The sequence below is a fragment of the Rhinolophus ferrumequinum genome, chromosome 7 (assembly GCF_004115265.2).
Source record: "Rhinolophus ferrumequinum isolate MPI-CBG mRhiFer1 chromosome 7, mRhiFer1_v1.p, whole genome shotgun sequence".
NCBI classification, from domain to species: domain Eukaryota; kingdom Metazoa; phylum Chordata; class Mammalia; order Chiroptera; family Rhinolophidae; genus Rhinolophus; species Rhinolophus ferrumequinum.
In genome coordinates this window covers 78088034-78100577 of record NC_046290.1, presented here as the reverse complement: position 1 = coordinate 78100577, position 12544 = coordinate 78088034, and the positions used below count along the sequence as shown (strand labels likewise).

At 34.5% G+C, this 12544-nt stretch overlaps 1 protein-coding gene across 3 annotated transcripts in view; it reads left to right on the top strand.

The window, feature by feature from the left end:
- PGGT1B (protein geranylgeranyltransferase type I subunit beta) overlaps positions 1–12544 on the top strand; it is a 52030-nt gene that overhangs the window by 3572 nt on the left and 35914 nt on the right. For all 3 annotated transcript variants that reach the window (XM_033110638.1, XM_033110635.1, XM_033110637.1), the window contains exon 2: positions 6082–6200. In XM_033110638.1, the coding sequence (XP_032966529.1) occupies positions 6119–6200 (82 nt within the window). In that variant the 5' untranslated portion in view covers positions 6082–6118. The remainder of the gene's footprint in view (positions 1–6081; positions 6201–12544) is intronic.

Here is a 12544-nt window from a genome sequence, read left to right as displayed (position 1 = left end):
ATCCAGATTTCTTTATAGACACCTTCCTCAATCCAAAAGAGACCACTTCCCAGGGCGGCTGGATGGCTCAGTTGGTTAGAGCTCTCAACAAAAGGTTGCCGGTTCAATTCCCGCATGAGATGGTGGGCTGCATTCCCTGCAACTAAAGATTGAAAACAGCAACTGGACTTGGAGCTGATGGGCCCTGGAGAAACACACTGTTCCCCAATATTCCCCAATAAAATTAAAAATATATGTATTTTAAAAAAAAAAGACTACTTCCAATCACCACCTGAAATGATGTATTTATTGGTTTATTTGTTTAATATCTTTATTTCACACTGGATTGTAAGCTTCATGAAGGCAGGCTCTTTATCTTGTTTACCTCCATTGCACTAGCATTGCCCTGTCCAGTATGGTGGCCATTAACCATATTTGGCTATTTAAATTTGAATTAATTAAAATTAAATCAGATTACACCTGAAACTAATATATTGAATGTCAACTAATGGAAAAATTAAAAAGTTAAAGAAAACTAAATCAAATAAAAAATTTAGCTCTTATGTTTGCAGTAGACAGCACATTTCAAGTGCTTAGTCACCACATTGGCAGTGGCTTTTGTTTCTATTTCAACATTTACGTTATCTCAGGAAGTCCTACTGGACAGCATTGCACTGGGAACTTGAATAGTATGTGGCCTATGAGAAGCATGAAGTAAATATTTGTGGAATGATGTGAGCTGAGCCTGAAGGGTGAACAGATTCTTTTTAAAGAGTGAAGCATTATTTATATGCCTTTCTCCATCCATAGGTATTGACTGACTAGCAGAGTGCATGCCTAGACCTAAATTAAGATTTTCATTTATATAACGTCATTAACCAATGTTACTTCAATAAATTTAATTTAAAAAAGATTTCCAAAACTCAGTGTAATGATGTGGGATGTTAAGAAATATGTTGATAAATCACATTTATATTTTATAAGGATTAATTTTATATGAATTCAAAGCATTTCAATAAAAAAAAAATCTTCCATCCTATTGTGATTGTTAAACAGTTGAACTTTGCTTGTAGCTATTGTTATAGTTCTGTGGTTGCATTTTCAAAATGCCAGTGTGTTTGATTGGTCTGTTTAAAATTTCAGCATGGACAAAACCATATAGACTAATGCATGTTGGCAGTAAGCTGTGTAGTCCTGTTTATAGCATAAGTGAAACAGCAAAAATTGTATGATTGAACAACTAACAATTGACTTAATAATATTAGTATAATCTTAGGATCTATACCAAGCATTATATATTAAATAATAAACATAATGTTGTGATGCATTAAGATATTAACTATATCCTTTTTATGCCTCGTATTTTATATATTAAATAATAAACAATGTTGTGTGCGTTAATTAAGATGTTAATTATATCCTTTTTATGCCTCGTATTTGTCACTTGAGGGAATTTTGTAAATCAGTTTTGATTTCTTATGGCTCAATTAATAATAACCACATTTAAGATAATATGTACATATCAGTTTTTGTAGTGATTTTTAAAAGTTTTTCAGTTTTTCTCTTTCCTGATCCACAGTCTTTACTTTCCTTAGTTTCGCATTAAGTCCTTTTGTGGTGTTTGTGATTCATGGTTGACTTTAAGATACTTGTGAAGAAGCTCCAACCTTTTAAGCAAGGTGATTGGTCACAAAATTGCTACTAATACTAGAGTTTTAAGATAAAACAGTGTGTTGATTAAGATGTAATTCTTATCCAATATTGCAGTTCAATTCCACAAGCATGTATCGAGAGCCTACTATGTGCCTCGGTATGTGGATATGGTACTAAACCAATGATTCAGGTGTTCCTATGTTCATTTCTTTAGATATGAAACAGATACGATAGATATGAAACAGCTGGCACTTAAGAATGCTAATACTGGGCTGGACATTGAGATACTGACCCGCCATTTTAGCAAAATTATTTCATTTCCCTGTTTCCTTTAGCCTGACAAGTAGAAATAAATAATTTTTATTTTTCTAATTACAATGGCTTTATGAAAATGCAAATGTATATTGTTTGTTGTTTCACCCGAGGTTTTTCTTTTATATTACCTTCTGAAAAGTGGTAGTAGTTACTAGTTAACTCAAGTCAATATTAAATCTTGGATTGTGAATATTAAACCTGTCAATGGCTTTCTTTTTTAAGAGTGGCTTAGAGAAGTATTTTGGTTGTTTTGTTGCTATTTGTATTTGGGTAAGGGGAATTAGAGTAGGCTTTTTTTAAATTGAAGGACAAAATATTGACCATTTTCTGTTACATTATTTTTATAGGTTCAACTGTTTCCAGGAGAAGTGTTTAGGCAGTTATTATTTTACAAGATATTTACAAACTACTGAGTCTTTCTATTCTCATGTCCTTCCATATTCCCCTGTGTATCCTGTGTGTAACCATGGCTGTCAACCATCCCCAAACTACTCTGTTCTTTCTTTCCCTCCATTTTCTGTAGTGTATCACAGTCTGTCAGTATGTCTCAAAATGTGATGGTGATGGTGGGAGGCTCCTAATTAGTGACATTGGGGTGATTATAAAAATGCACGTACCTGAGCCCCTCCCCAGATCTACATGGAACTCTTTGGATCTGGGATTCTGCATTATAACAAGCGTCCCAGGTGGTTCTGGTGCACTTTAAAGTCTGAGACTGATTGCCTGATAGGAAAAACAAGAGTTAAAGATTGTTAACAACAGTGCTTCCCAACTCCAATGTGCATATGAATCTTTTAAAAGTGAAGGTTCTGATTGCGCAGGTCTGGGTGGGGTCTGAGATACTGCAGGTCTAACATGCTCCCAAGTGCTGCTGGTGCTGCTGCTCCCCTGACTACACTTTGAACTTGTTTGCACAATAATCGTGGTATTCACCGGGTATTCTGGAAGCACCTAAGTATTATGCTTCCTGAACAGACAGGACTCAGAGAAAGCTTCGTAGAAGTAATGCAGGAGCTAAATATTAATTAAAGAATGTATTCAATTGTTCGTATGTGTGAATTTGGGTGTATTATAGGCAAATAACAATAAATAAAAGACACTAAGAACAGATAAGTGAGTGTTGAGCAGAAAAACTTCAATTCTGTAAAAGTGGTTCAAAATATAAGACAGGTGTGGTAGGAATTTAGTCTGGAGAAGTAGGCATGGGCCAGATTACAGAGGGTTTTGTGTTTCATGTAAAGAAACTTGAATTTGTTAATGTAAGTGATGGGAAGTCACCAAGCCGTGGCTCTTCCGGTTAGATAGGCATTTCAGAGTAATTGTTGGATTTGCAGTTGGTCATTGTACTAAGTGGTGCAAGCAGGAAGACCAGTTAGGAAGCTGTTGCAGCAGTGCAGGAGCCAGGTGTTGGGGCAGTGGAAGGTAGGGCTAGAAAAGAGGAATGAAGGAAGAAGGACGAGTCCCAGGATTCTAGGATTGAAACTGCCATCTGGTCTAGAGCAAGAGGCAAAAAGAGCAGGTTTAGAAAGAAAGAAGATGATGTCTATAATGGCACTTATATAGCTACTTAGTTATTTCCCCCCATAATTTAACCTGCTTACGGTTAGGAGGCTTGTTTTATTCCTTTTTCTCACAACATCCAGTCTGTAGTAAATGTTTTTTATTGAAAAATTATTTTGCATGTTAAATCCAAAGATAAGTGACTGAACTTAAAACTACCGAGGGTGCCAAATAAATGTATACACATTTTAAGAGATGTTATCTATGCTCAGGCAGTAGTTTGCCGTAATCAGAAGTGTCTGGACACTGGTGGTAACCACCTTGAGCACCTCTTGTAATTGCAGAAGTCAAACATGACTTACAATCGTTCATCTTTTGTTATTGGTATATATTGAGTATTACAATTAATACAGTTTTTTTCTTTCTTAAAATCTGTATACATTGTTTTTGGCCCTCTGTATTTACCAGGTGAGTCAGCTATTTAAAAATATCACAGATGAGGAGTAAGGCTTAAATTCTAGAATTCATACCATCTTTCATCATTCATTCCAAAGTATTTATTGGGCCTCCACGTCCTCTGTATTTTAACTCCACGTTTAATTCTAATGTGTTCTCTAAGGCTCTCTTCATTTCCACTGATACCAATTTTATCAAGTATCTGTGTTTCCATTCCTAATGTAGCTGTTTGTTTATAATTTTAGAACTCTTTGTAATATGATTTAGCTATAGCCGCACCTGACATCGAGGCAGGAATGCAGTTCACTGTTAAAAACACTTGGAGATGCCATTAAAGAGATTGCACTAGAAAGGGGCAGAGCAACTGATCCAAAGTTTGGAAATCTAGTTAACTCCCATAAATCAGTGTTTCCATAAATCATATACTCGGAAATCACTCACCTGCTCTTGCCTAACAGTATACTACTCCTTTAGAGGCATAGGAAAGTCATATTGGTATGGCGAAATTCTTTTTTCTACTGTGCGGACTGTTTTTTCTTTTTTGGGGGGAGTTCTGTTTAATCCTTGTTTCTTTCGTGCCGTTTTTAAACCCTGAACAATTTTTCTTAGGCCTGAAAATTTTGTGATCTTCTGGAGACATCATTTAGTTTACCTCTCCTATCTGTGAATTGATCCACTGGTGAAACAATTTGATGTAGGGAGTAAAATGTTACTTTTTCATCCATGTAAAGATAAACTTTTAATAGTTTATATCTTGGTCAACCTAAGGTTTGAACCTAGCTAGCACATATGACTGCAGAGTCTGAGCTCTGAACTACAGCTGCCACCTAAAGGGGTTCCACTACCCTTAATTTCATCCTGATCTTATCCAGATAAATCACTTCCCTAATTCATGTGTATCTCTGGGTTGTTAGAATTAAATTACGATAACATGAGAAATTTCTAGCTTAGTGTCTAGTATGTAGTACTAATAGTTTCTCAATAATGTAAGTTTCCCAAAATTTATTTTTCTTAAGTGTACCAATATGTCATTAGTTTTAGTGTTTTGCCCTTAAGCTTTGGATGGGATTAAATTACTCTGTGGTTTCTCCTCCTGTTATCTAATGGATGCCAGCCTTTTTCAACCAGGGATCAGAGAGAATTACATCCTAATTTTAATTACATCCTGAAAAAAATGAATGACTATTTTCTCATTTATCCTTAAGTTGCTAATACCATTCTAGATAATACCATTCTAGATGCATAGGAAATAAGTTAATATATGTAATGGATGCCTTAGGGCCTTAGGGCTTAATTCTCTTTTTGACTTTGTTAAAAAGGTTACAGAATGTGTCAAGTGGCTCTGCTATAAGATTTTAGATCAAATAATTTAAAATATTTATCCGTATTAGACATAGGAATTACTATTATAGAATATGGAAATGAGATAACCATGTTCAATCAAACAACATGGTAGAATGCATCTCAACATGAAAGGAATTACGTTTAACAAACTATGTGAAAAGCAATCACTAAGGTACTAGTTTTTATATGAAAACGAAAAGTTGATTTCCGATTTAGTGCACAATCTTGAAAGGGGTGGGTGTTGTCTTCCATTTTTTTCATTCCTTCAAAGAAGGATCCTCTCTGGAAGAATGGAGTTGAAATACATTTGTATTTTTTATTTCCCAGAATTTATTATAAGTTTTTTCCCCAAGGGATCACATTATTTGTAAACAAATTTCAATAAAGATAGATTTATTCTGACATTCCTTAAGAATTAAGCCCCAGCCATAAGTATAATTACTTTTGGCAAATTGGTGAAAATTGAGATTTTTATATAATTTTTCCAGGCTTTTGACCTTATTTGTATTGAACAGGTGCAGGAAATTCTCTTTTTTAAATCTACTTTTAGCCTTCAGGTTGCTGATATACTAGTTTCAGTAAATTCAGATGAGTAGAATTGGTTTCTTAACCCCTCAGTATCCCTTTTTAACAAAATGAAACAAAGGTTTGACTGATGTTATTAAATTATAAAAATAAATTGGTTTTTTTTTGGCTTTTACAAGATGGTAGTATTGTTTAAATTATTGTAAACTTAGAATTAGTTTGTTATTTTTCTGAGCCAGAAAGACTTGAGTGGTTTGATAGCAAAGCTGGAATTTTACGTGGTTTTCTTTTTTTTCCTTTTTCTTTCAGGTTGACAATCGCATTTTTTGCGCTCTCTGGGCTGGATATGTTGGACTCCTTAGATGTGGTGAACAAAGATGATATAATAGAGTGGATTTACTCTCTGCAGGTCCTTCCCACAGAAGACAGTGAGTGAGTTTTTAGCATTTTATTTTTAGTGTGACTAGTTGTACTTGGTATAACATATTAGACTAGCACTTAGTATTTATTCATAAACTATTAATATGTTTTATTCATCTATGTTTTTATTACACTGCAACACTCCCTTTCTGTTCAAATATAACATTTAACTAGTCTAATCTTTGATCTCTTGCGAGAGCAATTTCGAGTTGTCTGGGTTAAATAGGAATTCATAGTTGTAGCACCATCCTTTGTTGCATACTTCCACACTGGTAACTACTTGTTGATTATTTGTATTTCATATTTATGTTTGATTAGTTTTGTAGCATTCATTCTATTTTTCATTCCCAACCATTCTTTTATGTCTCTTCAGTGAAAAACTCTTGGCCATCAAAAGATTTCATTTCAATCTCCGGTCACTTTCCCGCTAATATTTCTTTAGCATTTCTTTAATGGTTTCTTAGAGCTTTTATACTTCAGCCATTTTAAAAAAACTTTGTAAACTTCGATCAATTAAATAAATCCTCAAAATTCAGAAATTACCTGATCAACTAAATACACACATGTTTTATAAACTCTGTTGTTCACTCTGTTAAGTGTAAAATGCCTAACATTAATTGCACTTATAAATGTTAGAAATTCTAACCTAGAAAAGATCAAGCAAATAAGCTCCCATAAAAATCAGTTTTTGTCAGTGGTTACCACTTACCTATCTTTTAAGAGTCAGCATCAATAAATTAACAGTGTTGTTCAATGGTTGGAGTAATCATGTATAAATCTCACCCAGATGAACTTTGGGAAAATAAGCTAAAGCTTTATTTAGGAAGAAAGAGGTTTGATCTATTAGCAGATACTGTTGGACATAGTTTGGGCTTTCTACTTTATTGTTCTTTAAGTTTCTAGTGTTTGTTTTTGTATAATTTTAAAAATCTGTGTTTGTAAATGAATTCTTGTTAAAAATGATTAAGCATCTTGAATTAGGCCAATCAGAACTTAATACATTAATACATAAATACTCATTTTTCACCAGCTATATGTAACAGCATATATGATATATTTGGTCAATAGTAATAGATTCTAACAGGTTGGTGAGTAGGATTATTTGAATGTTCTGCTAAGAGTACTACTCTGCTAAACCTACGGAGAAGGGCTTTGATAAGTTATAAGGTATGATCCTCATCCTCTGGGAGCTTGTGGCTGAGGTAAGGTCACGATTCTGGTCACCTGCAAAATGGAAGTAATTTGTACTTTCCCTTTGTACCAGGATTGTGGGGTTTTTTTGTTGTTTTGTTTTTTTACTAGCTTAAATGAAAGTCTGAGATTTTTTTTAAAAGTTGTGTATTAGATACATGTAAAGTAGTATTACAGACTGTGACTTTTGTTTGTTTACTAAAAATTCATGTCCTGATCAAATTATACACTGTAGTTTTTTAAATATATCTCACATAGTACAGATTAGAAATTATACACTGTGGTACATACAAAAGCTCTTCTTAAGTTTTTGCTAAAATATATTTTATATTATTTTTAGAAAAATTTTATTGATTTTTATTCCCCTGAAATAAAATAGCCGTTATCTCTATAGAAAAGTGTGGACTGTAATATTTTGGTGAAAGAATTCATACTGTAGGTTACAGTTAATCAGAACATTGATCACTTATTCACCATGCTTCCTCCTTTTGTCTTGTCTTATATTTTTCCCCACTTTTAAGGACTGTCTGCTGGCTCCATGATTGAGCTGTGTTTTGGTCTGCTCTTTAATAATGTGTTTACTTTCCCCTACCATTTATTAGTGAAATGAGTTTTTTTACAGCGCTTTAATCCCCATATTCTTTTTCATTATTTGATCTTTTCATTATTTGATACTTTTCTCCTTCGTTGATCTTTTGTTGTGAGAGATGTGCGGATTATTACCTAAGCCTTCATATTATCCGTAGTAGTTGTGTTTGCTACATACTACTGGAATGATTAATGGAAAAGGTGAAAAAGAACAAGGGTTGATGAGACTGTAACACAACTGGAACTCTCATACAATGCTGGAGGAGTTTTACAGCCACCATTTATAACTACTGTGTGGCAGTATTTACTAAAGCTGAACATTTTCTGTCATCCAGCAGTTCTCCCTAGTACGTGCATACCCAACAGAAATGAAAACGTGTTCACCAAAAGATACTAGAAGGTATTAGAATTCCATAGCAGTATTTTTCACAAGAGCCCAGAAGTAGGAACTATACAAACTACTCATCATTGGTGTAATGGATAAGTGATGAATTAGAATATTCATATAATGCAGTTACTATACAGTAACAGGAAAGCAGAATGTACAATTACATGCAAAAGTTTGGGTGAAGGTCACAGGTGTGTTTTGAGAGAAAGAAGTGTATAGAATGTTACTCCATTTACGTCAAGTCCAAAATTAGCAAAACCAATCTGAGCTTTTGGGAAATAGGAGGGGCCTTTTGGGGTGCTGTCATATACTTGTTGACCTGAGTGCTGATTTTATAGGTGAGTTTACTTTGCAGAAGTTCATTGAGCTATTTAATTATGATAAGTGTGCTTTTCTTATGTTTATTATACTTCGGTGAAAATATAAAATTAGGTTTGAAACTATCTCTTTTAAGACCCATCAGAATTCTCTTTCAAATTGTACTGTCCTCTCCATGAGCTTCACTGGTTTAAAGCCCATTGCTATTTTTTTCTTTGCAATCATTGCTGCTTAACTGTTGCTTAAAATATTCTTGCTTACATTTGAATTGTAAACTTCTGGAGGACAGAGAATGTGTCTCTTATGTTTCTTTTCCCTCTCAGTGCCTAAAGCATTGTTGTGTATCAGCAGATGTTAAACTTTTTTTTTTAAATAAATTTTATTGGGGAATATTGGGGAACAGTGTGTTTCTCTAGGACTTGTCAGCTCCAAGTTGTTGTCCTTCAGTCTAATTGTGGAGGGCGCAGCTCAGCTCCATGTCCAGTCACCATTTTCAATCTTAAGTTGCAGAGGGCACAGCCCACCATCCCACGTGGGAATTGAACTGGCAAGCTTGTTGTTGAGAGCTGGCGCTCTAACCATCTGAGCCTTCCGGCTGCCCCTCCAGAAGCTCAGTGGTAGCACATTGTCTTCAGTCTAGTTGTGGAGGGCACAGCTCACTGGCCCAGGTGGGAATCTAACTGGCAACCCTGCTGTTCAGAGCTTGTGCTCCAACCAACTGAACCATCCGGCCGCCCTGCAGATGTTAAACTTTTAAATCACTCGTATCTTCTCCAACTTTTATTTTTTGTTCCTCCTTTCTGTGTTTTCACATTTAGCCTAGAACATCCTCTGGCTCCTCCAATATTTTCTCATCCATAAGGCATTTGTAAACTCAGTAGAATATGCTTTCTGTAACTCATAGATCTATATTTGTCCTACTTTATAGCATATAAAATCATAGGGAATTTAAAAATCTAAAAATGTTAAGCCCAAAGACCATAAAAGAAAAATTGATAGATTTGACTAAATAGATATTTTAAATGTTATGTAGTGAAAGATAAAGTTAGATAAGTGACAGACTTGGATGAAATTGTAGCAGTATATATTATATAATAGATAAAATATTAATATCCAGACTGAGGAATTTGTAAAGATTGAGAAGAAAATGACACATCGCTGTTTAGGAAATGATAAAAATGTATGAATAGAAAGTTCACAAAAGAAGTACAGGTAGTCAGTAAATACATGAAAAGAGGATTAATCTTACTAGAAATCAGGGAGATGCAATGAAAACAATGATGTTACATTATTTTTTACCTAACACATCAGTTTAACAAAAAGTTTTTAAAAGTTGGCAAGAACGTGGGGGGAAAGAGCACTTTAACATTCTTTTGATGGAAGTGAAAATTACAACATATTGAAGGGCATTTTAGCAGTACGTATAATTTTTTTCCCCTCTGACATCTTCTCATGCATGTTGTAGTGGGTTGAATAATAGCCCTAAAAAGACATTTCCACCCAGAACCTCAGAATATGACCTTATTTGGCACAGGGGTCTTTGCAGATGTAGTTGAGGTTAAGGATCTTGAGATCAATGACTGGTGCCTTTATAAGAGAGAGGAGAGGGAGATTGGAGGCACAGAAGGGAAGGCCATGTGAATACAGAGGCAGAGATTTGAGTGATGGGTTAACACGCTAAGGAATGCCAGGATTGCCCACAGACACCAGAAGCTAAGAGAGGCATGGAACGATTCTCTCACAGATCTCCAGAAAGACCCAACTCTGCCAACACCTTGGTTTTAGACTTCTGGGCTCCAGACTATGAGAGAATAAATATCTATTGTTTAAAGCCATCAGGTTTGTGGTAATTTGTTTCTAGCCTTAGGGAACTAATGCATGTGTACCAAAATATATGTAGAAGAATGCTTTGGTGGTGTTTATTACAGTAATAAATTAGAAGCAAAATAAATGTTCACCAAAAGTGAAACAGTTAAATAAACCTATGCAGTCATAAAGTGATTGAGGCAAATCTATGTATGTAGTGACATGAAATTGTTCATCATATATGGTTAAATGATACATACCATAGTATAGAGATGTTTTGATAATTTATGAATTATAAATTCATAAACATATAGAGGTGTTTGATAATTTATGAATATAAATGTATAGGAAAAACTCTGAAAAGATAATTAAAAATCTTTGTGGAGGGAGAAGTAGATGGAAACAGAGGTAGAGGATGCAAGATAAGAGACTTTAATTTTATTCTATACATCTCTATTGTTTGAATGTTTACAATAAATATGTTTCTGTATTTAAAAATTCAAGTGAGAAAAAGTCTTAGCTTAACCTCTCTTCAAAACAGAACAAAAATAAACAATTGAAAACTAAACTTAAATGTACACAAATATATTGAGAATTTTGCTAATGGCAGAAATAATGCTATATATTTAATATTTTATAATTTTCAAAAGCTCTGTCAAATATACCATTGAATTTGTTCTTGCCCTGATCTGCCTTCCCCAGAAGAGTTAACTGAGAGGCAGAGTGATTAAGAGACCTGCCCCGAGTCCACATACATGTTAAGTGCTGGAGCCAGACTGATATCCTCGATTTGTGACTCCAAGTCCCAGAGCTGCTTTACCGTTAGAGTATATAGATCCCTCGTGGAGACTGTCACGTATAGCACTGATACATGTGATAGTCAAAGTTACCTCTGGCCTTCGACTTAACTTCAGGGTTGTGAAGACCCTAGCAGTAGCCTAGGAATAAGTGTGTGATCAGACACTGGATGGTTGGAGCCCTTTCACCTCAACCTCAGGAAGTATTTAGGAAACACAAGGGATCAAGGTGGGAATTGTGTTCCTTTCTCTGATCAAGGGCACAACCAGAGAATTTTAGAGCTAGAATAGAGCAAGGACCATTACAGTCCATCGTTTACAAATGAGGATATTAAGGTCCTGAGAGAGTAATCATTTGTCCACAATAATACAGCTAGTTAATGCTAAAGGCAAAATTAGAATCCAGTTTTCGGTTGTCTAGTCCTTTGGTATTTCCATTACTGGATATTTCCAGTACTGAATCATTGCAATAGGTGTTGTATTTATCAGATATGTTTCTCTGTGATTTACGGATTTTTTCATGAGAACGCTGAGGCTGTCTTATGGCTCTAAAGGAGAATAAATGTGGTATCTGTTCCTTAATAGATTTCATAAAATGTTAAGATTAAGTGTTTGGAGTATAGATACGGTGTTTTACTGTTATAAGGTAAAATGTGTAATGATTTTATTTTTTAGTAGATTATTCAGTCAGATTGCTGCCTTTTTAAAATAATATGCTTAAAATGTAAGTATAGTTTCATGTGGCTAAATTAAGCATGTTGCAAATTAAAAAAAATTGTAGAGCACCTGTTTTGGAAGCATTGTGGATCAAGAATTTTTTGCAAAGATCCCACAGTGGTTGGTTTAAGTCTCTAGTCATGTCTGGGAGGCCACACCACAGATCTGATCACAGTCTAGTTCAACTGTAATTCTGAGTTCTCAATTTACTATTTTGTTGGATAAAATACACTGTTAAAGCTCTAATCTCATGAAAGTCTTCTGCCTGCCTTTTCTTTAATCGGTCTAGGTCCAATTCTAAAACTAATCTGTGAAATTTAGAAAATACATAAAAAACCATTTTTAAGCTATAGAATTTTATATTTGCCTTGTTTGGGTCTCTATTGACTTTTTTGAAACAAGGTTGCTTAAGATATGTCCTTTTACTAGGAAACTGTTTCTTGGTATCTAGGAAGAATTATTTCTATAGTCATTAAATCTTAATGTCCATGTTTATATTTAAAAAATCGCCACATTCTTCACTTGAGTACTGTTTGCTTAGTGCAAA